We start from the raw sequence: 27,669 nt of genomic DNA, 5'->3' as shown, positions 1-27,669 counted from the left end.
TGGCCTACCTTGTTAGCAGTCATCTCATACCTCACCAGGCTCGTCACTCTCGGCACAGTAGCGCTGCAGCACGCTCCTGCCCGCTCCTGCCCGCTCCTGCCCGCTCCTGCATGCTCCTGCCCGCTCCTGCCCGCTCCTGCCCGCTCCTGCCCGCTCCTACCCGCTCCTGCACGCTCCTGCCCGCTCCTGCCCGCTCCTGCACGCTCCTGCCCGCTCCTGCCCGCTCCTGCACGCTCCTGCCCGCTCCTGCCCGCTCCTGCACGCTCCTGCCCGCTCCTGCCCGCTCCTGCACGATCCTGCCCGCTCCTGCACGATCCTGCCCGCTCCTGCCCGCTCCTGCACGATCCTGCCCGCTCCTGCCCGCTCCTGCACGCTCCTGCCCGCTCCTGCCCGCTCCTGCCCCTGCCCGCCAGGGGAGCCTCAAGGAAGAAGACCCGGTCCTTCCCTGAAGGCTTATTTACTGCCTCGAAATTACATTGTCACCGCGGAACTCGAAAACTTGTTTGCAAAATACGCACCCAAGAAATGGTTACGACACTAATCCATCTACGCTGCCACCAAACCTGCACCCTGCACAGCCTAGCATTCCTGACGGTAGTTTGCGACACTATCGGCGCACTAACGGGCTTGCGCGCATGCGCAGAACTACCAACTCAGCCCACAAACCACGGCAGCCAACGTACTCAAACTTTCAGGAAAGAAGTGTTGCTGCAGCTGCTGACATAGGCTGTGCCACAAACAGGTGCCATGCTACTCGTTCTTACAAGCGAAGCCAGAAACCGAACTTCCACGTCCGGGTATCGCAAACAGCGTGCCAGGACTCCAACAGGGAACAATGAACTAAAACATATACATATATATATACTCATATAAATATCAAATTAAATAATTCTTGTTTGAAAAGTCAGTTGCTTGAGCACTTTCTGATAATCCAAACACACAAGAGGGAAAATTACGAAACCAAAACCAATAGTCCTCCCACGAACATACCGGTAGGTCATGGATTCCTCAGCTGTCAACGTTCTCTTTGAAATAGATTGCTTAGGCAAGGATCATGTTAAAACTAAAACACTGTAAAATAATACATTATATGGTTATTATTTCATTGTAATTTAGATTGTAAATTTGTTTGGACGGAAATGTTTAGCCCTTAATTTCAGAATTGCTTCTAACACCATTTATCTACTAAATAAGCTGCATAGTTTTCTTTAAATGTTCTCTACTATTTCAGCTGTACGTAAATAATAATGTATGAATAATCAATTCTAATATCGTTACAAAAGACGTTGCTCCATAAAGGGAGGTTACTGCGGTCCCCGAAAGGTTGCTCCGAATGGTTTTGGGTCTTGTGCGACTCTAAAAATACATCATACATTATTATAACTTACAACAGTTACCCTAGATGTCTACAGGCAATGTTATAGGTCTGCTTAATATATATTGTTTGCGAATCTATCGACCTGCCTTCTGTGGAAGGGTGGTGACACTATATTTATTGTCGCTCGGGCGACAGCCAGTGGCGGCTGGTGTTCAGTGCGTTGCCCTTGCTTGCACTATACGTGTGTGCACTGCGTTGCACTCTCTACTCCACACGCAAACCATCGCACAAGACACCCCAGAGGCGTTGAGGTGGCACGACGTCTGCACGAGTGGAAGGAGACCTTGGGCGATGTCAAACTGCAGAAGACAAGATAGACAACTGGAGTGCCGCTTAGATGTAAACACGCATGCTGACAGACAATGACTTCCTGAGTTGCTGGACCTTGGATGTTATCGTGATGTTACCCGAGCTCCATTTCTGTCTATGTGCCTCTTATTTTCAATGCCAATCTCAGGTTTCGCATCAAGCGGTGTATTAAATGTTTAATAAATTGCTTCCATAAATGTTTCATTTCTTTTAAAAATATTATTAAAAAAATTGGGTTTTTATGTTTCAGATGTATTAACTGCAAACTTTGGCTACAATCTTCTTACATTTATCATTCTGTATAACAACCTAATACCCATATCCCTTCAGGTATCCCTGGAGGTGGTGCGGTTTGTGCAGGTACGTGCGCTTCATTGTAAATATCTTTATGTTCTTTGTTTGGTTACTGTTGCATCTATCTAGTAACTACATTGTTAATATTTGTAAGTATAGTTTATTTTTGAGTAACCTCTTTTATCGCGTAATCGTAAGACTCGCATAATCGTTGCACCTATATTTTAGGCCGTCAAAATTGGGATAAAATTAATTTCACGCGTAAACGTCACATTTTGTTTTTGGTCCCGCTATTAGATGCCGAGCTCTTTGTGTAGGTATCTTTTCCGTATAAAACTATGTATTTTAAAGTAGAAATCTAATATTTATTCGGACATTACCAATTACAGTGGAACCTCGTTATTACGAGTACGGAATACTACGAGACCTTCGTTGTTATGTCAGTTTTGTAATGCACCGTTAGTTTGACTACGTAAATCATACCAAATAAAACCGGTTATTACAAGTGCCTCCTTGTTGGGCCTTTCGTAAGTCTCTACGAGTGATTTGAATGGCATCTTCAAAATAGGAAAAAAAAACAGTCAGTTGGAAAAATAATGTTCACGCGGTAAACACAGACAGCTGCGTGGCTACGCAGGCGCCAGATGGATTGGTTCCTTAGCAGGTATAAGCAAGATCAGGGGAGGAAGGACTGGTGACAAAAAAATGCGCTCTCTCTCTTTCCCATCCTCTTTCTTTCTCTTGATAGCGCCAGTTGCTTTCCCTTCTAAGTCGGCGGAGGGGTAAATCTAAAAGTAGACCAGCCGACACACTTCCTTTCTTCGCTCCTTTTTTTTTCATGGCTTCACATACCTTCCCTCCGTGGACATGAACGGCGCCGGTCTTTGTATCAGGCCATTTCATTCGCGATTAAATCAAAACCGTTGTAGATACAAACATTCCCTAGAGACACTTTCTATTCGTAATTTAATTTGCTACAACCTTTGTTCAATACGTTTTTTCACTATAGTGCACCATTTTCAAGTTACGGTGTGAAATTAAAGACTGTTTGAACGGTCCAGAATCTAAATTCACTTTAATTTTTTATATTCGGTTATAACGAGTACATATCACGAGAATTTTTGCCGCCATCGTCAGCTATCGTAGTAATGAGGTTCTACTGTACTTATTTAATTAACGGAAATACGAAGTTGTCTGGCGTGTAAATTTTTCTTTTAAAGACGTTTTTAAACATTATTACCTTTATCTATTCGTTTGCATTGTCGCAATGTACCATTTACAATAATGTAGAAAGCGCCAGTTGGTATCGTTCGTGTTTGATTATGTTGCTTCCCGTATAGAGCGCGCACACGTAGTCGAATATTGATATCTGGTCGATTCCTGCAACGCACTCTCTGTCATCTGCCGAGTTAACTACATTTGATGGCCCACATTCTTTCATGGCAAGTGTGTACTACAACACGTTAGTTCACATCACAGATTCAAGTGGTTTGTTTTCGCGTCACAGTTTTGGTTTTTCTGTTTAAAGTTGAAGAGAGTTTTTTGTTGCACGACTTATTAATTTAAATTGTTTGGCGTACTCCTTTAAATTTCCTTTTTTAAATAAATGTACTTTCCATGAATGGGTATTGTTTTCATGAATAACTTTATCTAACAAAAAAAAAATTTTTTTATCGCATAATCGTCGCATCCCTACTTTTCAAACTTGATTTTAAAATAAAATGTGCGACGATTATGCGAGAAAACATGGTAAACCTGTTACATAATTTTGGGGGGAGGGTTGTAAGCAGTAAATATTTTCAGTATAATGATTGTTAGGCTTTTAATGTTATAGTATATATAGATTAACTGCCAGGGACGAACAAAAATGTACATGAAGATTGTTTTTACAAAATATTAAGGTCACAGAAAACAGTACACAGTGGCGGACTCACTCATTTCTTACAAATAATTTGTGAAACAGTATAATAAGGCACCTTGGAAAAAAACTTGAGGTTACAAAGTGGACATGGAGTACAGGTCGTTGTTTGGAGTGAGATGGATCTGAGCTGGCCTTGAAGCAGTCTAACACACACTCGCTTGATGCACACCTGCGGCCATGTGCCTTCAGCTGGTGCGGGGGAAACTGTCAGCAGCCAAAAATAACATTCAGAACTAAGATTGAGAGGACGATCCTCTTGGACAGCAATCGTGTAGCAACTAAGCAACGACGGGACATTTAGCCGCATGTTTGCTAAGCGCCCGTGCGAGGCATGTTACTAAGTAAGGAGATAATAACGACATTATAACTTTTAGTAACTGGACTAATCTGGCTAAATTGCTTGATAGGAGATGTTAGTGTAAACCACGGTCATATAGATAGGTCTGGCAACTCTCTATCCTTTGCCTTGGCATGTCTCGGCGGCTTAGTGAAGCTCGCGGCGGCTTGCGAACTAACGGTGCTAGCAGTAGGTGTGCCCTTCATTAACACTGGATTAAATGGGAGTTTCATATAAAGGTTATATTTTTAAAAATGAAAATAATTTTAAATAGGTAAATAGGTAAATAATATAGGAAATAGTATAAATAATAGGTAAATAATATAGGAAGTTCTGTGAAAAGAAGAAATCTTCATAAAGTTTAAGTGTGTGTCATTCTGAAGTTGTTTGTGAAAATAGTGTTTATCCAAGAGTTATTAGCAATGGCGTATGTCCAAAAACTTACATCAAGTCAAGAGTCTTATGTTTATGTGTTTCCAATTTTTTTTTTGTGATTTCCTTATTTAAGTTACCTATTATTTTTTAAATATTACAGATCATTACAATATTACAGTACCTAACAAATTTTACACAGTCAAAACTGAAGTGTCTGTATGTTATTGTGATATTTAAACTTATCAATGAAATGAAAATGGACATTCAGTGTCCTGTGTGAGGCAGGGTCCAAGTGGGAGGCGAGAGTAGGCGGACAGTGGGGTCTGCAAGGTGGAGGGGCAGTGCTCACAAGCCCCCCAGCTGTGGGTACTGGGACCACTCGTGGAGCGTTGACATCGTCTGCTGGCGGTAGCACATAGCACCCCTACCATACATCACTAGTACTGTACAGACATTGAAAGTGTATATTCCTTATATTCTTCTCCACTCTTCAACTGACCTCGTGGTTGAGCGCACTAAGGCACGTGGTTTGTAACCTCTAGGTGCCTGCTGCGTCCCTGGGTTCGGGGCTCCGCAACTTCACTCCACGTTTTTGTATGAAAAATAAATACTACTAGCGCCACCTGTCTTCAGGCTTCGGAACCAAGATGGCCATGGCCAGCAGACGATGGCAGCGACATCATCCCCTCCACTCCACAAGTCGTTGAGTGCCCACATGGCATATGTCAACACCTAGGTCACTGACCCGCTACCCTCTGGGGGCGTTTTTTCCCCGGCACTCAGCACTACCCTTCCCCCAATCGACCACCGCACCTCTCTCTTAACTTATATTGAAATATTGTGTGTGCGCTGTAACGTATTACAGTAGGCATGTTATGTGCAGGCCACGTTCATCAACATGGACGTGGAGATGTATCACGAGGAGAGTGACACGCCTGCAGTCGCCCGCACATCCAACCTCAACGAGGAGCTGGGACAGGTGATGTCTCATCGCACTGCTTTCATCCCTCGAACATCCTCGTGCCCGTCGCTCCACATATCCTTCCATCGGTCATCTTGTTGCTGTCACAGTTCAAAAACACTTATTCCTGTCGCTTATCAGGACATTCCTAAACCTGTGTTAACACTACACATCTTGGGTACACTTTTGCTATTTTTATAACAAAGATCGGAGACTGGTGGTACACTGTTCTTCGGACATACTCTATGACTTGTGTATCGTAGATTAGTTTTATATATATATATATTAAACATTGAAGTTATTAGTTATTTGGTTGCATGCTTGCCACTTGTGCATTTTTAATTGTAGTTGATAATATTAATCAAAGGTTTGGGACACTAACCACAATTACCTAAAATAAATTATGTAATTATGTAAAACATAGTTTTAGTGCACTATCATTTTACTTTAATCAAGAATAGAGTTCCAGCCCTTGCGGGGTACTTAAAATGAAAAAATTATGTCCTGGAATGTTATTTTATTTTTGGCTTTAAGTACACCTATCCCTCACTTAGCACGACTAATTATTTCCTAAATATGCTCGTGTTATTCGAAATCGCGTATTCTGAAGCATTAGTTTCCATAAATAGCAAGGCTAATTTATTTAATGTGTTCCAAAATTGTGTAGGAAAATATACTTTAAGTAATATAAATGTGTTGAATAACACTCAACTATAAATGCTTTATACTTTATGTGCCTCCCATCGCACTTTGTACGACAAATAAGACATCGCATAATGGGAGATATGTGGTTATGTACTTTATCGTCAGTCGGCTGGCTGACTTGCCCGACCGGGCGTGACCTTCAACTCATGTCACGTAACTTTACAAACCTTTCTTTACTGACAGTGAAACCGATATTACTGTCCAGATAGTTAAATTTTAAATCTCCAAAAATTTAAATGCTTATTTGCATATCACCACTTGGTTCACACCAATGTTGTCAGGCCAATGATTACTTTTTTCATTGTAACATTTATTTAACAACCTTTTCTACGTGAATCATCTGTTCATTTCTGTTCCGGTATAAAATGTCAAATATATTCCCACTAGTACAACCAACAGCATCAGACTTATATAAACTTTTGGTAAGAGTCCTTATTTCTTACGATTGTGCGCACAGTTGACTTGCTTAAAACTAAAGTGCGACCAACATAAGCATGGCCTTTATGACAATCTGCATGCTGTAATACTTCTAGTTTTGTCTCAAATACCTGAACACGATGCATTATGAAAGCACATACAGTTACGGGCAGCTGAATGGGCAGACGTTGCTTTTGTTTGAGTGAATTCCCTGCCACTGGCTAGACTGAGTTCACGGCCCGATTTGTGGCCAAGCGACAACGGTACGGCACGGCGTCATACGCGCGGACGTATAAATATTCGGTCCTTTACACTCCATAGCCGCAATTGCCATTGCTGATGTTTGTTCAACAACCGATAGCGTAGACAGACCTGCGCACGCATCTCTTCACCCCTTAGCTAACCGTATCCAATGGCACATCTGTTGTTTACAGAAGTTGAAACAGACTTTGTGGTGTCGTGCTTGACTTTCTTTTTACTGCCGAGATTTTGTGCTAACTTAAATTAACAGATGTGCTATTCAAGACTGGGGCAGTAAAAATTACATCACGCTAAATTAATCCGCGCAATCTGAATACGTGTTAAGTGTGGGATAAATGTAATTTGTTATATTCTGCACAAAATATTAATTTGAAAAATTTTTGTATGATTAAGCACTAGTTAACCTGTGACATAAGAACAAATAAATTTTGTATTTTCTTAACCGCCCGCCATCCCATTTTTGTACTTGTAAAAATAATTCCGGCGCGCGCGACACCAACGCTACCTAACTTCCTAATTTAGAAACATCCACACAGCCTCCACGTGACGTCAACAACCACCTGCGGATTCCCTCCACGTGGCTCCCGGCAACGCTTACCTCCTGCCACGCGCTCAGACAACCACCTGTTTCTTTGTTGACAGTGTCCCAAAACCGGCACGCTCCCCCTACTGTCGCATGTTAGCAACATATCTAGTCTGCTTCCTGCATTGGTAATAATTTTGAAGTTTATTCTTATACCTGCATTTGGGGGCTGGTCTCTCTGTATGCCGTTACAGGCAGTAGCTCTGTGCCGGAAATTAGGCATTTCGTCACTTTTTTTAATTTTTTCTATAATTTAAAAATTTTTTGGGGTTTCTATTTTTTTTAAATTTATCTGGTTGTTAATGGGGGTGATTTACTTTTTGTTAGGCCGGTGTACGCCACGGATTTAAACTTTGTGCCAGTGGACCGAAGCCCCTTCCCAGGGGGCCAATCTGATATTTTGCTGTCTAATGTGGACATGGTCAGCCTGGTTGAAATTTCTCTCGCCTGCAATCACGTCCCGAGTTTGTAATTTTAATTCCCTGCATGACCAAAACTGCTTTGAGCAGCTCCTGGGTTGCAAGCTGCTACCTTGTAGAGGCCTGCTGAGAAAAGCATGTCTCGTCACGAAGCAGTCTCCAGTGGAGCTGCGTTCCCACCTTAGTGGCTATTTCTGCCCCCCCTTCCTCTCTCTCCTCCTCACTTTAGTTCTGAGAAATCAAGCCAGGAGCAGTGACCGGACGGGACGATGACCTGATGCAAAAACCTTCTCCCGGGTCCGACAGACACATCCCCGACATCTAGCGGAGGAAAAAGTAACCGCGGGCCTGGTCGCCAGCGTGCAGAGCTTACCCTCATGACACCTGGTGGCAAGTCTGCTCACCACCTCAAGTAGTTCCCCCTTACGCCGCTAGAAAGCAGCGTCGCGGTGCCATAAGGCACTATGCTTTCCTCTCGCGGCCCGGAGAAGTCGATTGTTCGTTGCTTTCGTTTCGGTCCGGTAGAGAGCGCTCATGTCGTGTTGTTGTCACGCCCGCCTCGGACTCCTTCGGAAATTTTCGGCTTAGAACCGAATCTACCCCCTCCTTTGACCCGGGGCCTTACCGCTCGATTTAATTAGGTGCTTTGTCCGATTGCGGGCACTCAGGCCTCTGACCTCGGCTACTGACCACGTCTCCTCTACGTCCTCTGCGCTAAGAGGCTTTTTGCGGGAACGGTGATTTTCGTGTGCACGAGAATGTAGTCAGCTTGCTTAAGGGATGTGATCCCGTTTGTACAGTAGCCAGGCAGAGGTAGTTTTTAGAAAAGTCATGCGTAGTTAAATTTTTATTTATGCTTATTTAATTCTAAAAATTCTGGTTTCGGCCGCGCATCCTGACTTCTCGGTCCGCGGCATCCTGATGTCGGCGCGAGACACCTAGTGAGCTCCGAACTCTACACCCTGGTTGGTGAGTAATCCGGCCTTTTCCCCCCCATTCCCGTTGTTGGCCTTTTGCGCCGACGGTGTAGGACTGTCTGGAAGCAAGTCTAATTCGTTTTGAGTTTGATTTGGGTTTCAGACAGGGTCGAAGTGCTGGAGAGACAAATTGCTCCCAGCTCGTGGTCCTGCACCTCCACTGCGGGTCACGTTAGAAGAGAGGTTTCCGCGACCCGACGTTATTTTTTGAAGACCCGGGTGGTAATGTGAAATCAAAATCCCCCCCCCCCCCCCTCACTTTCTAGCTACGAACTACATTAATCGAATGAATAGCCCACCAGCGAACAGTACTTTCCTCAAGAATATGTAGAATCAATAAAACTAATCATCAATGTAATAATTGGACAAATCAAATTTTGGTGTGATACTAATAAATTTTTGTTTATGTTATTGTTTGTTGTTAAAGTTGAGTATATGTGTTATACTAATCTAGGGCCGGCCCGTTCTCGAAAAACTTAAGTATATAATTAATATATTAATTGGGAAACTGTTAAATGCCAAATCAAATGAATACGGAATTCATTATTTACCTTTTTTAAATAAAACAGGGAACCTATAGACCAAGCTACTTGTGTAGGGTTAATTTATTTATGATATACCTTCTTCCCGTAAACGATCCACCAGCTCCCCAGTTGCTTGTGTCAGGGAGTTCCAAATTGTCTTGTTCTCCACCTCGTGCCACCTCTGGTCAATAAACTTATTTTTCTTATATTTCTTACCCAGCAAGTTTCCAAGGCTCTTTTTAATTAATTTAAAATAATTCAATTTTGAGGCACGAGGGGCGTTACAGCTCGGATATCTGATTTTACTTTTAACAACTCTCCTAATAGGTATATTACATATTAGGCACCTGTTAGACTATGAAAAACTAAGGGTAGTGATGAGAAATCAAATTTATGAAAATTAAGTCTTAATGAACATGCTATAATTGATATCAGAAAAAAATCTGATTTTTATTTGTACAATCTTCGAGAACGGAAGCATACCTGTATCATAATATAAAATATATTTTCTAATTTTATTTTTAAAAATAAATTTTTTTTTTGCGTATTTTGGTATACATTACAGATAAAGAGGCATGTGATAAAATGCGTTACTTAAACATAAATATAATTATAGATGAAACAGTTAAAGATATGCCTATGACTATATTATAAGTCTAATAAGAGATAAATTTAAAGACTTAACTATGACTATAAAAATTAGTGTAATTTATTACAAAGCAGAAGAGTTCCAGTGTAGGCTGCAGGGTCAAAGTTCAAGGTCATACGAGATGGCGGCTAATAGTATCTAAAGTTAGTGTCGTGTGTCGCAGGTGAAGTACGTCTTCTCGGACAAGACTGGGACGCTGACGAGGAACGTGATGGACTTCAAGAGATGCTCTGTTGCCGGAAGTGTGTACACACCTTGCGAAGAACCCCACAACAGCCAGTTGGTGAAGGTAGGTGATGGATGGACTTAACGAGGGTTCACCGACTAGGGCAAGTGAGAATCACCATGGTATTTGGCAGGTTAGGCAAGCAATGGACTTCAAGAGGGGCTACGGGGCTGAAAGTGTTTACTCACCAGCAAACCTCTCAAAAACAGCCATACGGTGGTAATTACTTTAAAAGAATTTGAGTGATTGGATTGTGTATTTCCTTGCGAGGTTTCTCCGCAAAAGCCAACTGTTGAATTTGCGTAATGTACATAACGTCTGTATCCGAGAATTCACTTAAGCCTCACACATATATAATGTTTTAATTTTCCTCTAGAGCTCGCCAAAACAAGCAGACAAACACAGCAATGGCTCCAAAAATGTTAGGGCTGTTCTTCCATTGATAATACAATGTTAATATTAAGGTCTAAACTCACTTCAGCTCATGGCTACCATATGTCTACAGCTTCTGTTAATGTCCGTAAATCTGAGGTTTCCAGTGACGGTGAGAGTGTTCACTCGTCAAGCGAGAAACCTCCAACCTTCTCGGTGGTAAGAACTAACTGCTGTGTGTGCTCGTCCTTCAGAGATACCCTCCACAACCAGCTGGTGAACCTCGAGTGGTGCTCTGAGTAGTAGCATTGTCTCGACAACCCTCCGGAAAAGGTATGCCTGAAACTTAAAGACGTTAATGTACACCTTTTAAGTCAGCTGATGAAGGTAGAGCTGCTACTTGTATAGCAAGAAACTTAGGTCATCACCTCCTCAGTTTGTTATGGTATCTTTTGTGCTGTTCGAGTAATTGTTTAACTTGTAGATATTTGCTCTATACTTTGCTTGGCAGGAAATTCTTTGTTTGATCTTAAATGAAAATAATAAAATATTACACTTATTTTTCAATTTTTTTCATTTCTTATCTATTTGAATTTTGTCTTTTATATTGACTAATTGAATAGTTTATTTTGCTTGCTTAAAACCACAATCGTGAAATAGATTCATATTTCTTCAAATGATAAAGTATGGATACAAATCCATAGAGCGAAATACATATCTATGAATTACTGATTATATACAAATTAAAATTAATCGGTAATGTACAAACTTTTAAAAAATTTTTCAAACGGATGTTAACAGCACGAATACAAGTAGTAGGTAAATGCAGGTCCGAGCACAGGGTTCCAGGAGAGAAGCAGAGGAGCAGTCCGCCATCTTGGATTGTGACGTCACTGCGGCCATCTTGCATGATCTTGACCTTAAAAATTGGCAAAAAAAAGACTCAAAATTTGCTCAAAATCAGATAAAATCACAATTATTTTTAGGAAAAAAATTTCAGCAAAAATTCTAAAAAAAAAAATTTGAAAATTAAAATGTTGAGGGAAAAATTCCTGTATTGAGGGCAAATTCCCATTTTATTTCTGAAAAATGTCAATGGCTTGAATTTTCCTAAAAACCCTTAAGATTTCCTAAAAGCAAGCTGCCTTAAGCTGGTGAGGTTATGACCTTGAGAATTAGGATGTCATGGCCGCCATTTTGAATTTGACATCTTTATTGCAAGTATTGTTATGGCAGCCATTTTTTAAATCTGTAATTTTTATCTGTTTTTGAGGGAAAAATTTTAAAATTAATAAAAAAAAAAATCAATTTTTTTTTTATAAAAATGTTTTGATGTTGAAAATGTACACCCTCTTGAAAATCCATGATTATTATTAGAATATATTAGGAAAAATTTAAAAATTAATAAAAAAAATAATTAGTAAAATATTAATAAAAGCATTTCACCATTTTGAAATGATGTCACATCTATCATCATATTTCGTAATTATTATGAAATAAATATGGGAAAATTTTTAAAATCATAAAAACATTTGTAATAAAAAACGCACTTACAGCATACAGTTCTCGGTTTGAACTCAGCAAGAGCAAACACAAAATGGTGATGGATACTTCCTCCACGGAGGTCACAGACATACTAATACCAATGTATATATTACGATAGCTAGTATGATGTCACATTCGCCATTTGTTTTCATCTGCTGGAGGCCACCATCTTGGATCCAGCATATTGTGTTCGGCTGCTAGAGTGCGCTATCGCCATGTTTGTTTCATTTTTACCCACTAGAGTGCAATTTGTTGTTTCCATGGCGTCTGCCATTTTGTAAATGTGTATTTATTAAGCTAGATATTTGGGAAATGTTCCAAAATTAATTTTAAAAAAATCAGCAATTGATTGATTCTTCGATTACAGTACTTGGTTCGGTACTTGATTGATCCAAAAAAGGTAATTTTAGGGGGAAAAAACTATGATTTAATAAAATAAGGTGGAAAGTCCTAAAAGCAGCTTAGGTTCCTAGTCTACCAGCCTCCAGTAAGCTGATGAAGGCATATTGGCCTCCATATTGGAAATTCGTAGTTATTAACCTAGAAATTAGAGAAATATTTCTTAAAAATCATCAGAAATATTGTCCATTGATATAAGATTGACTCAATAGATTTCCGTTTCAATAGATTGGTTTGATTCTCGGCCACTAATAAGAGTAACTAAAGCTTAAAATAAATTTTAAATTCTTTTTCCGATTACCTTTCGTGGAGGTTATTAATCATTCTCTCTACGAAAAACGACTTTATACAAGATACCTGTCTGACAAAATAAAAATGTTGTCACTGAGCATACCATGTGGAAGTCTAATTTTTCGATACTTGGAATACGTTCCAACCATGTCTTGTTCAATGTCAGGCATTTAGACCAGGCATCTCCGAACCACGAGAACAATCATGTCTAGAATACAGACTTAATGACCCACAATCAATGAAAAAGAAGCACATTTGGAAGCCCCAGAAAAAAAAGAAATACAATCGGAAGCACAGTAAAAAACAATTTAAGAGATCCAGCGCATAGCCATACTGCTTAGAAATCAAAATCTTTTACGTACCCAACCAGCAAACTGTGGAACGACTTAATGAAAAACTAGTTAAAACAGAAAATGTTTTGTAATTATTACTTCTAAAATGAATGAAATTTGATCTAGTTTAACCTTAGTTATTTAATTAATGTTAGTAGGTATAGGTTGATAAAATACAAGCCCTTGCCAAACTGTACATGGATAAATGAAGAAAACATGTGAGTAAAATGTACAAACTTACTGCTTGCTGTTCAGCTGAAGCACTGTTATTGGCATGTGTAATGAAGTATTGGCTTGTTTTGTTGCAGGACATGCTGAGTGGACACTCGAACGCCCGCTACATCAGGGAGTTCCTCATTCTCATGTCCGTATGCCACACGGTGATCCCAGAGAAGTCTGCTTCCGGGGACCACATCCAGTACCACGCAGCCTCGCCAGGTCAGTGCATTGCGGCGCGTTGCGGCACTGTTCTGCCTTCTGTTAGTCTTTGAATGCGTGCTTGTAGATAATAATTACAAGTACAGAGGTCGAATGACTATAGCCTACCAGTCTATTACGTTAAGACTAACGGACTGGCAGTCACTAAAGCATTAAACTACACTTAACTTTTTTTTTTTTTTACCTTTTAAGCTAGTTATTTTGTTCGATTCGTTGATTAGGAACAGGTTTTATATCCTCTAACCATTTCCAACAAAATTAATACTCGATTTTTGTATTTATTTATTTATCTATATTTATGAAAATTAAATGCTGTATGTTGGTAAGCGCACACTTGATATCAGCTTAATTGATTTGTTTGTTCTTTTTAAATTTTCGTAATAGTCTTAATACGGTTTTTAAGAAAAAAATGTGCAAATAAGTGGAAAACTGAAATTTCTTTTTTCTATGAAATTTTTGTATGAACTTAAGACCATAACTCACATTACGAACGAGTGATATACTTAATTCTATTCTCGTTTTGTTTGTTATGGTCGTGTGAAGGTTTTAGAGAAAAAAGGAAAGGCGGAAGATTCGGGAAAACTACAAAAATCATAATTATTTTAATGCGCTCTCGATCATAACACAAACAATACAAGCGCTAACTACCGTGATAGTCTAAAACCCGTGAGAATGAACAAACCACTTGTGACGCCAAGAGACCTGACCACAGTCGCTTCACGACATATGAGTTAAAATAAAACCAATTTTTGGTACGTGCACAGTGCGACAAGCGAAGCGGTGAAAGCTAGCAAATACAGTCACTCGTTAATGTTCTTAAATAAACTTACATGACTCGCACCGCCCTCGCGAAGACTAAACAGACCGAGCCCACAAACAGCAGACAATCTCTGTAAGCTGTCCAGTCGAATGAAAGAACCCTACATGCACGGCGCATGCGCAGAGGGGAGGAAACAAGGGTGGAGGGAGGAAGGAAAACACGTGAGCCAGCGAGTGCTGATGACGTAGGCCGGTCTCTTCAACTGACAGAAACGAATGCCGCATCGGCTCATCATGTCCGCCATCAATTAATATTTAGTACGCATAAGCATAATAAATTTATAATTTTCTTAGAATTTATACCTGTTACAAATAAGCATAATGCATATGTATAAAATATTTAGATATTCTAAGCATATCATATATATTATACAAGCATATATTATTCTTGTGCTTTTTTTTATTCCTGAAAAAACAATCGCTACTTGCATTTTTCTTTGAAATGAGACATGCAATTGTATTCAGAGATTCATTAATTCGTGAATACCTGTTATCAAGTTAAAGAAAATATATTTAAATCAGATATAATTCAAATAAAGAGATTCATTTCTCAGTAGATTACTGTGTCTTAAAACAACTGAAAAACATAATTTTTTTTTCTTTCGAAAATGAGAGAGTGTTCGAACCAGACTCGTTAATCATCTGTTAAAATGATTTATTCAAAACTTCCAGTGTGTTTCCAAAAATAGTAATGTCATCATCACAATTTATTTTCACTCCGAACCGCTGGTAGGTCTTAGCTCTGGGCTGCCGTAGAACCGTCTGTAACACTGGCGCCTGTGTTTCACTTGTGTTGGTGAAGGGCGCTGCACTGTTCGGCTACGTGTTCCACAATCCCACCACTGGAATTTCGTAACCTTGGGATGCCATAGGACCACCGCTGTCACCCTGGCGCCTTGTTGCAGACGAGCAGGCGCTGGTGAAGGGAGCTGCTCTGTTCGGCTACGTGTTCGACACTTGTACTCCGCTCCACTGGCATGTCTAGGCTCTGGTACGCTGTAGGACCACCGCTGTCACCCTGGCGCCTTGTTGCAGACGAGCAGGCGCTGGTGAAGGGAGCTGCTCTGTTCGGCTACGTGTTCGACACTTGTACTCCGCTCCACTGGCATGTCTAGGCTCTGGTACGCTGTAGGACCACCGCTGTCACCCTGGCGCCTTGTTGCAGACGAGCAGGCGCTGGTGAAGGGAGCTGCTCTGTTCGGCTACGTGTTCGACACTTGTACTCCGCTCCACTGGCATGTCTAGGCTCTGGTACGCTGTAGGACCACCGCTGTCACCCTGGCGCCTTGTTGCAGACGAGCAGGCGCTGGTGAAGGGAGCTGCTCTGTTCGGCTACGTGTTCGACACTTGTACTCCGCTCCACTGGCATGTCTAGGCTCTGGTACGCTGTAGGACCGCCGCTGTCACCCTGGCGCCTTGTTGCAGACGAGCAGGCGCTGGTGAAGGGAGCTGCTCTGTTCGGCTACGTGTTCGACACTTGTACTCCGCTCCACTGGCATGTCTAGGCTCTGGTACGCTGTAGGACCACCGCTGTCACCCTGGCGCCTTGTTGCAGACGAGCAGGCGCTGGTGAAGGGAGCTGCTCTGTTCGGCTACGTGTTCGACACTTGTACTCCGCTCCACTGGCATGTCTAGGCTCTGGTACGCTGTAGGACCACCGCTGTCACCCTGGCGCCTTGTTGCAGACGAGCAGGCGCTGGTGAAGGGAGCTGCTCTGTTCGGCTACGTGTTCGACACTTGTACTCCGCTCCACTGGCATGTCTAGGCTCTGGTACGCTGTAGGACCACCGCTGTCACCCTGGCGCCTTGTTGCAGACGAGCAGGCGCTGGTGAAGGGAGCTGCTCTGTTCGGCTACGTGTTCGACACTTGTACTCCGCTCCACTGGCATGTCTAGGCTCTGGTACGCTGTAGGACCGCCGCTGTCACCCTGGCGCCTTGTTGCAGACGAGCAGGCGCTGGTGAAGGGAGCTGCTCTGTTTGGCTACGTGTTCGACACTTGTACTCCGCTCCACTGGCATGTCTAGGCTCTGGTACGCTGTAGGACCGCCGCTGTCACCCTGGCGCCTTGTTGCAGACGAGCAGGCGCTGGTGAAGGGAGCTGCTCTGTTCGGCTACGTGTTCGACACTTGTACTCCGCTCCACTGGCATGTCTAGGCTCTGGTACGCTGTAGGACCACCGCTGTCACCCTGGCGCCTTGTTGCAGACGAGCAGGCGCTGGTGAAGGGAGCTGCTCTGTTCGGCTACGTGTTCGACACTTGTACTCCGCTCCACTGGCATGTCTAGGCTCTGGTACGCTGTAGGACCACCGCTGTCACCCTGGCGCCTTGTTGCAGACGAGCAGGCGCTGGTGAAGGGAGCTGCTCTGTTCGGCTACGTGTTCGACACTTGTACTCCGCTCCACTGGCATGTCTAGGCTCTGGTACGCTGTAGGACCGCCGCTGTCACCCTGGCGCCTTGTTGCAGACGAGCAGGCGCTGGTGAAGGGAGCTGCTCTGTTCGGCTACGTGTTCGACAACCGCACTCCGAACCACGTGGAGATCGTATCATTGGGTCACCGGGAACGCTACGAGATACTGCATGTGCTGGAGTTCACGAGCGCCAGGAAGCGCATGTCCGTCATCGCCAGAACTCCCGACGGCACCATTAAGCTCTACTGCAAAGGAGCAGACACTGTTATTTATGAAAGGTACATTCATCTACCGTCCTCATTAATTGCAGGTCATTTCATCTCTCTCTTTTTTTCTTCTCTTAATATCACTCCTTTGGCACAGAATTTGATAAAAATATTTTAGATTTACTCTTACTCAGCTTTAATTCAACCTCGAAAGGTACATTCATACGTGCAGTAATGATATTGCATACAGCTAGACATCACTTGCAACAAATTCTTGGGAGTTTCAGTCTCTGTTTCTAAATTTTTCATACTAGAGTCCAATCTTGAGACACTTTACAACAGCTTTGTATTATAAATATAACACACCAGAGATTCATACTAGAGGTTGACATAATATAAATCACAAAAAAAAAAAAATCCACTTTACCTTAAATATATGTATTAACACAGTGAAGTTACCAAAAAAAAATAGCAAAAAAATAGAACATTCATGACGTCCAGTTTGACAAACAAAAAAAAATTTAATAAAAAAGTTAAGAAAATTGAGCATGTACCACACAACAACTGTGCAATGGAACAATGGAAGCATTTGCATGTTGTATGATTACAAAAATAAAAAATAAAATAAAAAGTGGATGATTACACTCTAATTTTTGCAGTCCTATGATTTCTTTAGTTTGTTTTTATATTTAGTTTTAAAATGTGTCTATTAAATTACTGTGTAAACTTTTACAAAATTTTCACTTACAAAACTTAAATGAGGTGCACACATTCAAGACATTGTTTTGCGAAGAAAGAGAGCCATTTTTCTGCAGAAATAATTAGCAAAATAGTCTAATATTGATTCAATTTAAGTTACTTTTAGTTCCTTGACGAGATATACTTATTAGTGGGTACGTCAAAAAATACTCAAAGTAATATCCATCACGTTATCACTCAAAACTATGCAGGTCACAACAGGCCTTAACTCTGGAATTGATAAACCTACAGCTCATTTTGACAACGAAATGAATTATTAGTCATTTATTCATGCTGAAAGCACATTCTACAAATATCCTAGCTTTCACAATCTTAAATTAAATATCTTTTTGGTGGTAACATTCTTACGGGGCTAAGGTTTAATAACATTTATGACAAAACATATGCTTTTTCAGCAAAAAACATACATAGGCTTTGATACACACGTGGGGAAAATGACGAGTGACCAAGTACTTAAAGAATAACAGAAGGCATACGGATGATAAAAATTTATTTGTCACTAAGGTTTGAATTTAATATTGAGCGCAAGTATTCAAAAGAATGATGGCTATATTCAAGTCATGTATTTTTCTTATACGGTGGCGACTCATTGGTAATCTGAGAACACAAACGTAATATGTACTGCTTAAAACATATACAAAAATAATTTTTTAAAAAACACAAAAACAGGGGCTGTTATTTAAAATAACTGTATCGTGACCAGTCGCAAACGAGAAATCACTTCAAAGGGCACTTGGAATTTCAGGAGAATCCCGTTATAGCGAGCACGGTAATAGCGAGAACACGGCTATAATGAGGTCTTTTTGAGGAATTTACGGCATGATCGCTTAAAGCGCGCTTTATCTGTCTGCTTTATCTCCACCCCTCTCGCTCGCCACTAGACATCTTGCCGTTGATACTTGTCACATTCTTCAGTCTTGCAGTCGCCACCTAAGTGCGTGGCTTTAAAAATAGAATCCCACCCTTTCTTTCTTTTATCAAACTTCCGTTAGCTATCTGTGCCTGCGACTTCACAGTGTAAACAGTCAACCGTTTACAGATTGATTTCATTATCTCATGTTTATTGTAAATTAATTATTATATTTAAATATGTATTTGTATTATAAGTTGTACCAGCAATTGTAACGGTTCGTTACTTACACAAATAAACAGATGTCCACCAATTTCAGTTTTTGTTTTATTTTTTCACAATAGAATGCATAGACAAATTGAACCCAATGTTTCATTCACTCGTTTCACACGCGTGTCCGCTACGATAGTTAGATACTACAGTGTAAACGGAGTATTCAGATAGGAGAATTCTGAGTTCATCTACCTCAGAATACAGGGTATTCGCCTTCACACGACATACGAGGCGTTTCGCGAGTGCTTCCAGCATTACGACTTCTATATCTGATTCCTGCCATCTCGTGGTGAGAACTTTCCTTGTACCACGTTTTTCAGGGCCATTTTGGTGTCGCCGATCCAGTCAATGAGTCGTAGCCTACGGCAGTCGTAGTGGATTAGAACTCTATTGCAGCGTCCCTTTCTACAAGTTCCTGCGACCATACACCGATCTACCCAGAAGTCCTGAATGGCCGAAGAACCTGCCCTACCACAAATTGAGCTAGTACCGGTAGTTGCAAACCTTGATAATTCAGAAATGACGGTGTGGAATCGAATCCATTCATGTCTGGCTATCTGTATTTGGTAGGTTATTTAAAAGCTGGTACAACGTTAGGATAATCTGAACCTAATCTTTCTAGTCAAACTTATTCAGATCAATAATTTTCAGTTCAAGTGTTGTACATATCTATGTGTTGCAATTATATCAATTATATACATTTAATAATTTATTTTGCTTTAATTATTAAATGTTATCAGTTTTGGTATTAATCGTACACGAGTACAGCCAACCACCATACTTTGCCAGCCATTTAACATACATTACCCTTAACATACACTACACCGTAGTATCATCTGTAATTACTCAAATATAAGTAACTGTGACGTGTTAGCGGTGTCAAACGCAGTTGTAATAGTCATAGACAGGCACACACGTTCGCGTCACAACAGTCTCAGCATCACTGGCTGGCTTCAAGGCCAAGGTATGCTCGAGTCGAATAAACCAAGCCTTTGAATATAGGTACATATACTTGTACGCATTTCTTGTTATTTAGAAAATACACAAAATCTATTTTTTCCCGCCATTAAACATAACAATTTGCACTTTTTTTTTTTAAATATAAATGCTTTTAATTAATTTGTTGGGACATTTTCATTAACGAATAATAACATTGTTTATAACTATGTTAGGCCAAAAAAGTCAGAGACGTCTTTATACTTGTTGCTAATTGATCGCGTTAATAATACACAAATATTTATAAAATTGTATGGAATTATTTCAGTCGTAACACGTTTACAAACACGTCACGTTATTTATTTTACTATCTGACAAATAGTAGGCACTACAGTATTTATTTCTGAATTGCTAGGACAGTTTCCTTGTAACTTTTGTTTCGGTCAGTTGTTGGGGTATCTGTCCGGGAAGGGGGTGGTGATGGTTTGAGTTTAATCTGAAATTTATTTTCTAAGAAAGTTTACAGGTTTCTTTAAATGAAAAAAGTATAATTTTCCAGCGACTATTTCGTTTGAGGCGTACATGCGTTGCCGCACTCCTGCTTTTTTGTAAGGAATTAAATTGTCGCGCTACACTAGCACCACCTGTTAGCAACATCCCGAACCAACATGGCTGCCAGCAGACAGCCCGCGTCGGCAATAGATAGCAGCACAATGCTGCGTCGGCTGCGGGCTGAGATGCTGTACTTACGTGGCGTGGTAGGTTATTCTATTCTGTTTATTTTGACGCAATCGGTGATCGCATCCGTACTTGTGGGGTATCGTTTTAAAGAGAATTCACACATCTGCTCACAGAAATTAAGATTTTGTTAATATAACCTGTTATTTTCTAATTATACAGGTTTAAACACAATTTTTATGCTATTTTCGGTTAATTTAAATTTTTGGGGGCCAAAATCTGGCCAATTCGGTTATAGCGAGGACACGGTTATAGCGAGGATCAGACCCGGAACCGTGACACCTCGCTATAACGGGACTCTAGTGTACATTGAAATATTGTGGTTCTGAAATAGTTATTGAAAAAAAATTACTTAAAAATAATTTTAAAGGAAACCTTTATATAAATGACAAATTTCACCAACATATTATACACTATTAATTTTCATTTTAATTTAGATTCCATAATGCTCTCTCATAAACAAGCATGAAAGAACACTTCTCTAGGTCTTAGAGAGTTACTTGACTTTTTTGTGTAATCCTCTATCTATGACAATATTTCTCACATTTCCTAAGATATATGTAGCCATGTAACCTGACTACAAATGTACGGGTGTAGCCTGGCTACAAATGTAGCCGTGTAGTCTAGTTACAAATGTAGTTATGTAACCTGGCTACAAATGTTCGATTCCTGGTGGGGTAAAACCTGTGTTGACTCAGGAAGTGTCAGTGCTTTAAAATAGTAATATTTTTTCCACATAGCACAAGTTAACTCGTAACAATTAAACAAGTTTCAAACTTTCATAATTTGTTGTGTTGTAAAAGCAGTCACTATTTTATGTGTGATGCAGGATGCTCTCTATCTGTCGCAAGAGAAGAATTTTGCTAGAGCTCAGGGGAAGGGGAATTGTTTTCAGCGCTGCATTTGTCGCTAGGCTACAATAAGGCTACATTTGTAGCCAGGCTAGACGGCTACATTTTTATCCAGGCTACACGCTCCATTTTTAGTGCTTGCAGTATCTTGGCTCCAGGGCAGTATTGCTGAGTGGTCGGGTGGTAGAGTACTGATGTGTACCTTGTTGCAGGCTGTCTCCCGACTGGCAGCAGTTCCGGGAAGTGACGCTGCACCACCTTGAGAACTTTGCGAATGAAGGCCTCAGGACTTTGTGTTGTGCTGTGGCAGATATATCTGTCGAGACCTACGAGGTGTGCAATATTCAAATAGTAATATTTATTTTATAATTTAATTCATTCGTCACTTCGAGGTTGTTTTATTAAAAGGTCGGCTCATATTTTTGAACTTAAATTAAGAAAAACAGTGTGACTTTTAAAAGGTGGGGCCGGTCCCATCAGAACCCGATGCCAACTCTATGTATGGGGCTTGACCTGGATATTAATTCAAAACACATGGGAATATGATCAATCTATGTACAGTATTCCTTAAAACAGGTGGCAGAACTTTGACAAGGCATTAAAAAAAGATTGAATATTAAGATTTTATTTTCAGTAAAAATATTTGTATCAATGGTAACATTTTTTTCAGCAAATACAAAATATATTTAAGTTTTCAGTTGAATGAATCATGATTTTACTTTTACTCTTCTTAGCACAGATCATTTGTTTGGATTCTCTCATGAGTTACTTTAAAATAAACTTTTAAGGGCTTTGTAATGTATTCAAATGACACAAATGCAAAGAGTAAATAACTATGTAAATATTAATGGTCAGTTCAGGAATTTGGAGAGTTAGGTTCTTTTGTGACCACCATAATTTTAAAATTTATTAGCACAGAAGGTGCACAAAAGTGCAAACTTGTTCAATGAGAAAACAAACTAACATTATGAGCACCCATAAAAAATACATTCTGCTTTATCCTTAACAGGTGCATCATACAAAGACAAGTCCATAAAGGTATCATATACTCCAAGCAATATTGCATCTATCATTACAGAAAAGTAGAAAATTAGATTCAGAAAAAAAAAGACCTAATGGCCATTACTGAAAGTTATCAAAACAACTACCATACTTAACTCCACAAACAACCTTCTGTATTCTTTTGTTCTCCTCTCTCTCATAGTGATGTGTCTGCGTAGTGGTTCTCCTCGCTGTGTCGACTTAATGGGCCAAATACCCGAGTTAGAGTATATATACCTATAATATCAGAAAATCAGGGAATTTTCAAGATTGTTGTAGAATTTTCTTCACTATTATGCACTATAGTCTAAATAATTTATACATAGAAGAGGCTTACACTTATATTCTTCTTCTTACTAAGTTGTCGACCTGTATAGTTGGTATCCATGAGTTGGTGTTGACAGAAATAAGTTTACTCAACCCTCTACTTAGTTTATGGTTTTACCTGAATGTTTACCATTTTTGCAGCATGAAGCAGTACTCTATCTATGACACAATTTTGGTTTTCCTGCACTAGGTGTTGGTAAGGTTAATTATATTTTTTCACAACCTTAAATTTTTCAGTGTAAATAAAACCAAAGCATCTCGTGACCTTACACATGATCACATCCTCTTACCTTAAAACTTCACTCTAAGAGGGCATCTTCTTTCTGGTGAAAACAAGTCTTGAAATGCCCATTCTCAAGTCATTTCTTCATCTGTCAAAGTCTCCACAGGACAAAAAGCCAAAGTAATGAAGATTTGTACCTGTTTTTAGCCGAAAAAGCATCACAAGTGGCGTTAGTCGTAAGCTCGAGGCGGCTGTAAGATTATTCTGAATAAAAAAAATACACTCCTTGTCTTGAATATGCTTATGCTCTCCTGATCTTGACAATGAAATTGAAAGTATAAGTAAGATGGAAGACAATGGAAGTATTATTAGTATGAAAAGTGAGAATACATTTAAGTCCATTTATAGTTGATTCTTCGAATTTTGAAAAATAATGGACACTAAGAAAGGGCATTTGAAGACAAAGACGAAACTTCAACGTCAAAGATTACAAAATCTTACATTAATCTGGAGAATATGATAATGAGTATGTTGATGATTATAATGATGATGCTGATAGCTGAGATAGTGATTATGAGAATAATGATTATTGGGCTGATGTTAAAACAAAAATGACTGTGATTTTCAGAATATTGATAGTAAAGGTATACAGATACACCTAATGACAGCCAAGTTGCATGTACAGAAGATCTGTTGCAAGCTCTACAAGGTGTCAACACTGTGATGAAAGAACAGCTGGGAGCACTGTATAGCCTTTTGACACATCACGAGGTAACGTTCTCTGACAAGCCCGGTTTAAATAAATTCTACGAAGCCAAAAACAGTATGTGAAATGAACAGTATCTTCGAAAATCATAACTGATTCCTGTGAAATATGTCAGTGCAGCGTAGCTGATGATAGACTGGAAGGTTGTGAATAGAGAACCAGCCTGTAATCCAACCCCATTGTAAGTGTTAGCGTTTATGCTCAGGCGCCCGCGAGCTGAACAAAATAGCTATCAAGGATTGAGAGAGTCTGTTTAAATGAATTATATCTTGTGGCTCTGCTGAGAGGTCAAGTTCCTAATAACACTTGACCAATCAGGATATTGGAAAGTAGCATTGGACAATTCATCCCGGCACTACACAGCATATTTGTTTAGAAACCAGCAATACACATTCCAGGCAATGCTGTTTGGTTTGTGCAATGCTGTGGTGGAATCCACCAGATGTTTGGATGCGACACTATCGCTGTAATGCCAGTCCTTCACATAGTGTACTTTGATAACATCTTGATCACATAATCGAGCTTCGAGGAGCACAGCACCAAATTGAAAATTGGCTGGTATGACCGTAAAACATATGGTAGTCTGTGTTCTGCCATGATGAGCTGCCATTGTTAGGCTACCGACATACACCAACTGGGATAAGAACAGTTCCTGAAAAAATGAAAGCTATCCAGGAGTTTCCTACACCTAAGAATGTGAAACAACTCGGGACATTCTTAGGTGTAGTAGGATTTTATCGTAATTACTCCGACAAGGTTTCGAAGGTGCACTGCCATTATTTGAGCTGCTTAAGAAGAACAGGCAATGGGAACGGCATGCAGAACAACAAGAGGCATTCGACAGTCTGAAGAACCTGTATTTAACAGAGCATGGTATACATCATCCGGTACTAGGCCGGGAATTCTGTGTATATATAGACACATCTGATTATGCATTATGTTGTGAATTGGCTCAGTGCAATGACGAGGGCATAGAGAAGACATTGGCTTTGACCAGTGGCACACTGATTCAGGCAGAGAGGACTATACTGTAACTGAAAAAGAGGCCCTAGTATTGTGTGGTCGTCACAAAAGTTCAAGGACTTGTTGCACGGAGAGAAAGTCATGTTACGTACAGACCACCAGGCACTAACATTCGTCAAGACCAGCAAGATGTTTGGCAGTTGGCTCACGAAGTGGTACCTGTTGCTTCAGGAATACGACCTGGAAATAGGCCACATTAAGGGAGCAGACACCACCACTGCTGACTGCCTGAGCCGTATGCCCAATCTGGATGTGAGTTAATTGATGCGGGAAACAAAGACCAAGGAGTTCGTCATAGTCCCACTGTCTGCCAAGGATTTGCTGAGTAACCCAGACTCGCCGGCATCAGGCGAGACCTGCCTGCAAAGCAACAACTGGATACATATTGCCAAGGAATCAGGCAAAAAAATAATAGAAACCTCCTGAACGCAGGATACATTGTCACTTTTGTGTATCTCAGGATGGATCACTGTTCGTGCATTGCAAGAAAAACTGTAAATCTTTTGTCCCGATTATTTGAGGTGTTTGGTAACATGGGAGTGCTTGTGATCTTGATCATGTGGGACCCAGGAAGCTGTCTGACGCCATCAGTCACCAGCTGTTCTGACCCAACATGCCAAAGCCTGTCGCCAAAATCACCGCATTGTGTTACCTGTGCCAAATGCCAAACAGACACCCTAACACCTACACAGTGAGCTTCACCGTATCTACCTGACAGGCCTCGAAACTGGAGTACATGGATGTATTCGGACCACTGCCTAGGTCTAAAGCAGGTGTTAAGTACATCTTCAAGGTACTGGATGTGTTTTCTAAACACACAAAAATTTATGCACTTGTGTATGCCACAACGAAGACTGTACTAAACAAACTTAAGCTTGTTTGCAGAAGGTGTGGAGAAACCAGAGTACATTTTGTCAGACCGTGGAACCCAATTCACAAACAAGATTTAGCAGCAAGGCGTGTGTACATTAGGTGCCAGGCATATGTGGTGTAGTTGGTGTCGCAGAGGTATATGATGTGTGTGTGGGTGCAGGACTGGAAGGAGACGTATCACAAGGCCAGCACGTCTCTGCAGTATCGCGAGAGAAAGGTGGAGGATGCAGCTAATCTCATTGAGAACAACTTGCAGCTGCTGGGCGCTACAGGCATAGAAGACAAACTGCAGGACCAGGTACAGTTGAGTGAGCACGTGCATTGTCAGAGTGTAGATACAAGACACACACAAAAAAAAAATCCTTAATCATAACTTAGAAATAAATTTTTTCAATAGCAGTAAAACCATGGGGTAGATGCTGAACATTCCTCAATTCTCGGGAAGTACTTAGTAGTAATGTCAGACTGGGTGTCTGCTCAGGCTGGGCGTGTGTTCAGGCTGGGTGTCTGCTCAGGTGCCGGAGACGATAGCGGCACTCATCAAGGCTGACATCCACGTGTGGGTGCTGACCGGCGACAAGCAAGAGACGGCCATCAACATTGGCTACTCGTGTCGACTCATTGTGCAGGGGATGCCTCTGCTCATCTTGAACGAAGACAGCCTGGACGTAAGTACAGTCAAACTTCTCTGAAACTACCCCTCACGGTTCCCAGAAATAGGGTCGTAAAAGAGGGGGGGGGTCGTAAAAGATGTTTTCCAAAATTTTCAGTTGATTTCACTTTCCCCCCCCCCCTTCCAGAAAACCGCTGCTAAGAAACCAGCCGTACAATGGCAGGATGCTGTCACTCACAATGCTAGATGGCTTTGCTTTAAACCCACTTCAACCTTCATGACAAGTCCGTCGCCCTACAGGCCACCTCTAAAGAAAATATGTCAAATGACAGTTTATTTTTACTGGTTAGTTTCATGTACGTTTTCTGCTTGCGGTAGTTAAATACACCAGAACCCTGATGTCACGAACCCCGGATTTAACGAAGCAGTGATTTTACGAATACATTCTCGGGAACTGTCAAAAAATGGACATTTTGACCAAAATGTGAAAATCAGAAAAGAAAAAAAAACGAAAAGTAATGAAAGATCATTAAAATCTGTTAATTTTAACACACAGCGTATTTTTGTGTCGGCTTTAATACTTCCAATCATGTTAATCTAAGAATAACAAAAAAAATAATTGGACATTTCCTTTAAAAATATGGCAGCGGTAAGTTCTGCAACGCGAGTGGGCGCACACGAAGCTCGCCCGGCTGGCTGGCGGCAGCGGCTTCATGACGCATGAGCTCACCCCTCCCTCCCCTCGTTATTATTCTTCAAGGCTAGCTCATCCCTCCCAGACACACAAACCATTTAGTGTCCTCTTTTATAACACCCCAACTTCGCTCTCCTTTGAAAAACCTTCAGTGAGAAAATGCTCATTTCACCCTCCCTTCTCCCGTAAAAATTGGCTCTTATGAGGGAGGGGTAAGATCGTTGTAAATATTTTCGGACCCCTCCCTCCCCTACAAACACGCCCAAAAAAAGTAGGTATGTCAAAATATGTCACTTTTCACACCAAGTTAGAGTTCAGTCATCTCTGGCCAGGAATTTACAAGCTTTCAAACTTAAATATAAATGTATTTTAATAACAAGGGTCCTATGAAAAGGAATCAAATATACAGAATAAAATCATGCTGCTGTCACCAAACAAAGCATAAAACGTCCCAATGCGTTGTCGCTTCGTAATTGCTCGCGCGAGAGGCGAGACGTGGAATGTTAGAAGAAAGATAAATGCGGGGGAGACAGACGGCAGCCAGTATGTTTCCT

General features: G+C 40.8%; 1 protein-coding gene across 8 annotated transcripts in view; it reads left to right on the top strand.

The window, feature by feature from the left end:
• Positions 1–27,669, top strand: part of LOC134535434 (probable phospholipid-transporting ATPase IA) — a 263,150-nt gene that overhangs the window by 105,944 nt on the left and 129,537 nt on the right. For all 8 annotated transcript variants that reach the window (XM_063374529.1, XM_063374530.1, XM_063374527.1 and 5 more), the window contains 8 exons: positions 1,938–2,047; positions 5,498–5,593; positions 10,274–10,399; positions 13,584–13,713; positions 16,998–17,220; positions 21,768–21,888; positions 25,969–26,106; positions 26,324–26,476. In XM_063374529.1, the coding sequence (XP_063230599.1) occupies positions 1,938–2,047; positions 5,498–5,593; positions 10,274–10,399; positions 13,584–13,713; positions 16,998–17,220; positions 21,768–21,888; positions 25,969–26,106; positions 26,324–26,476 (1,097 nt within the window). The remainder of the gene's footprint in view (positions 1–1,937; positions 2,048–5,497; positions 5,594–10,273; positions 10,400–13,583; positions 13,714–16,997; positions 17,221–21,767; positions 21,889–25,968; positions 26,107–26,323; positions 26,477–27,669) is intronic.

This window comes from Bacillus rossius, chromosome 8, assembly GCF_032445375.1.
Source record: "Bacillus rossius redtenbacheri isolate Brsri chromosome 8, Brsri_v3, whole genome shotgun sequence".
Taxonomy (NCBI): domain Eukaryota; kingdom Metazoa; phylum Arthropoda; class Insecta; order Phasmatodea; family Bacillidae; genus Bacillus; species Bacillus rossius.
The sequence above is the reverse complement of the archived record's forward strand: the minus strand, read 5'-3'. Positions and strand labels throughout refer to the sequence as shown.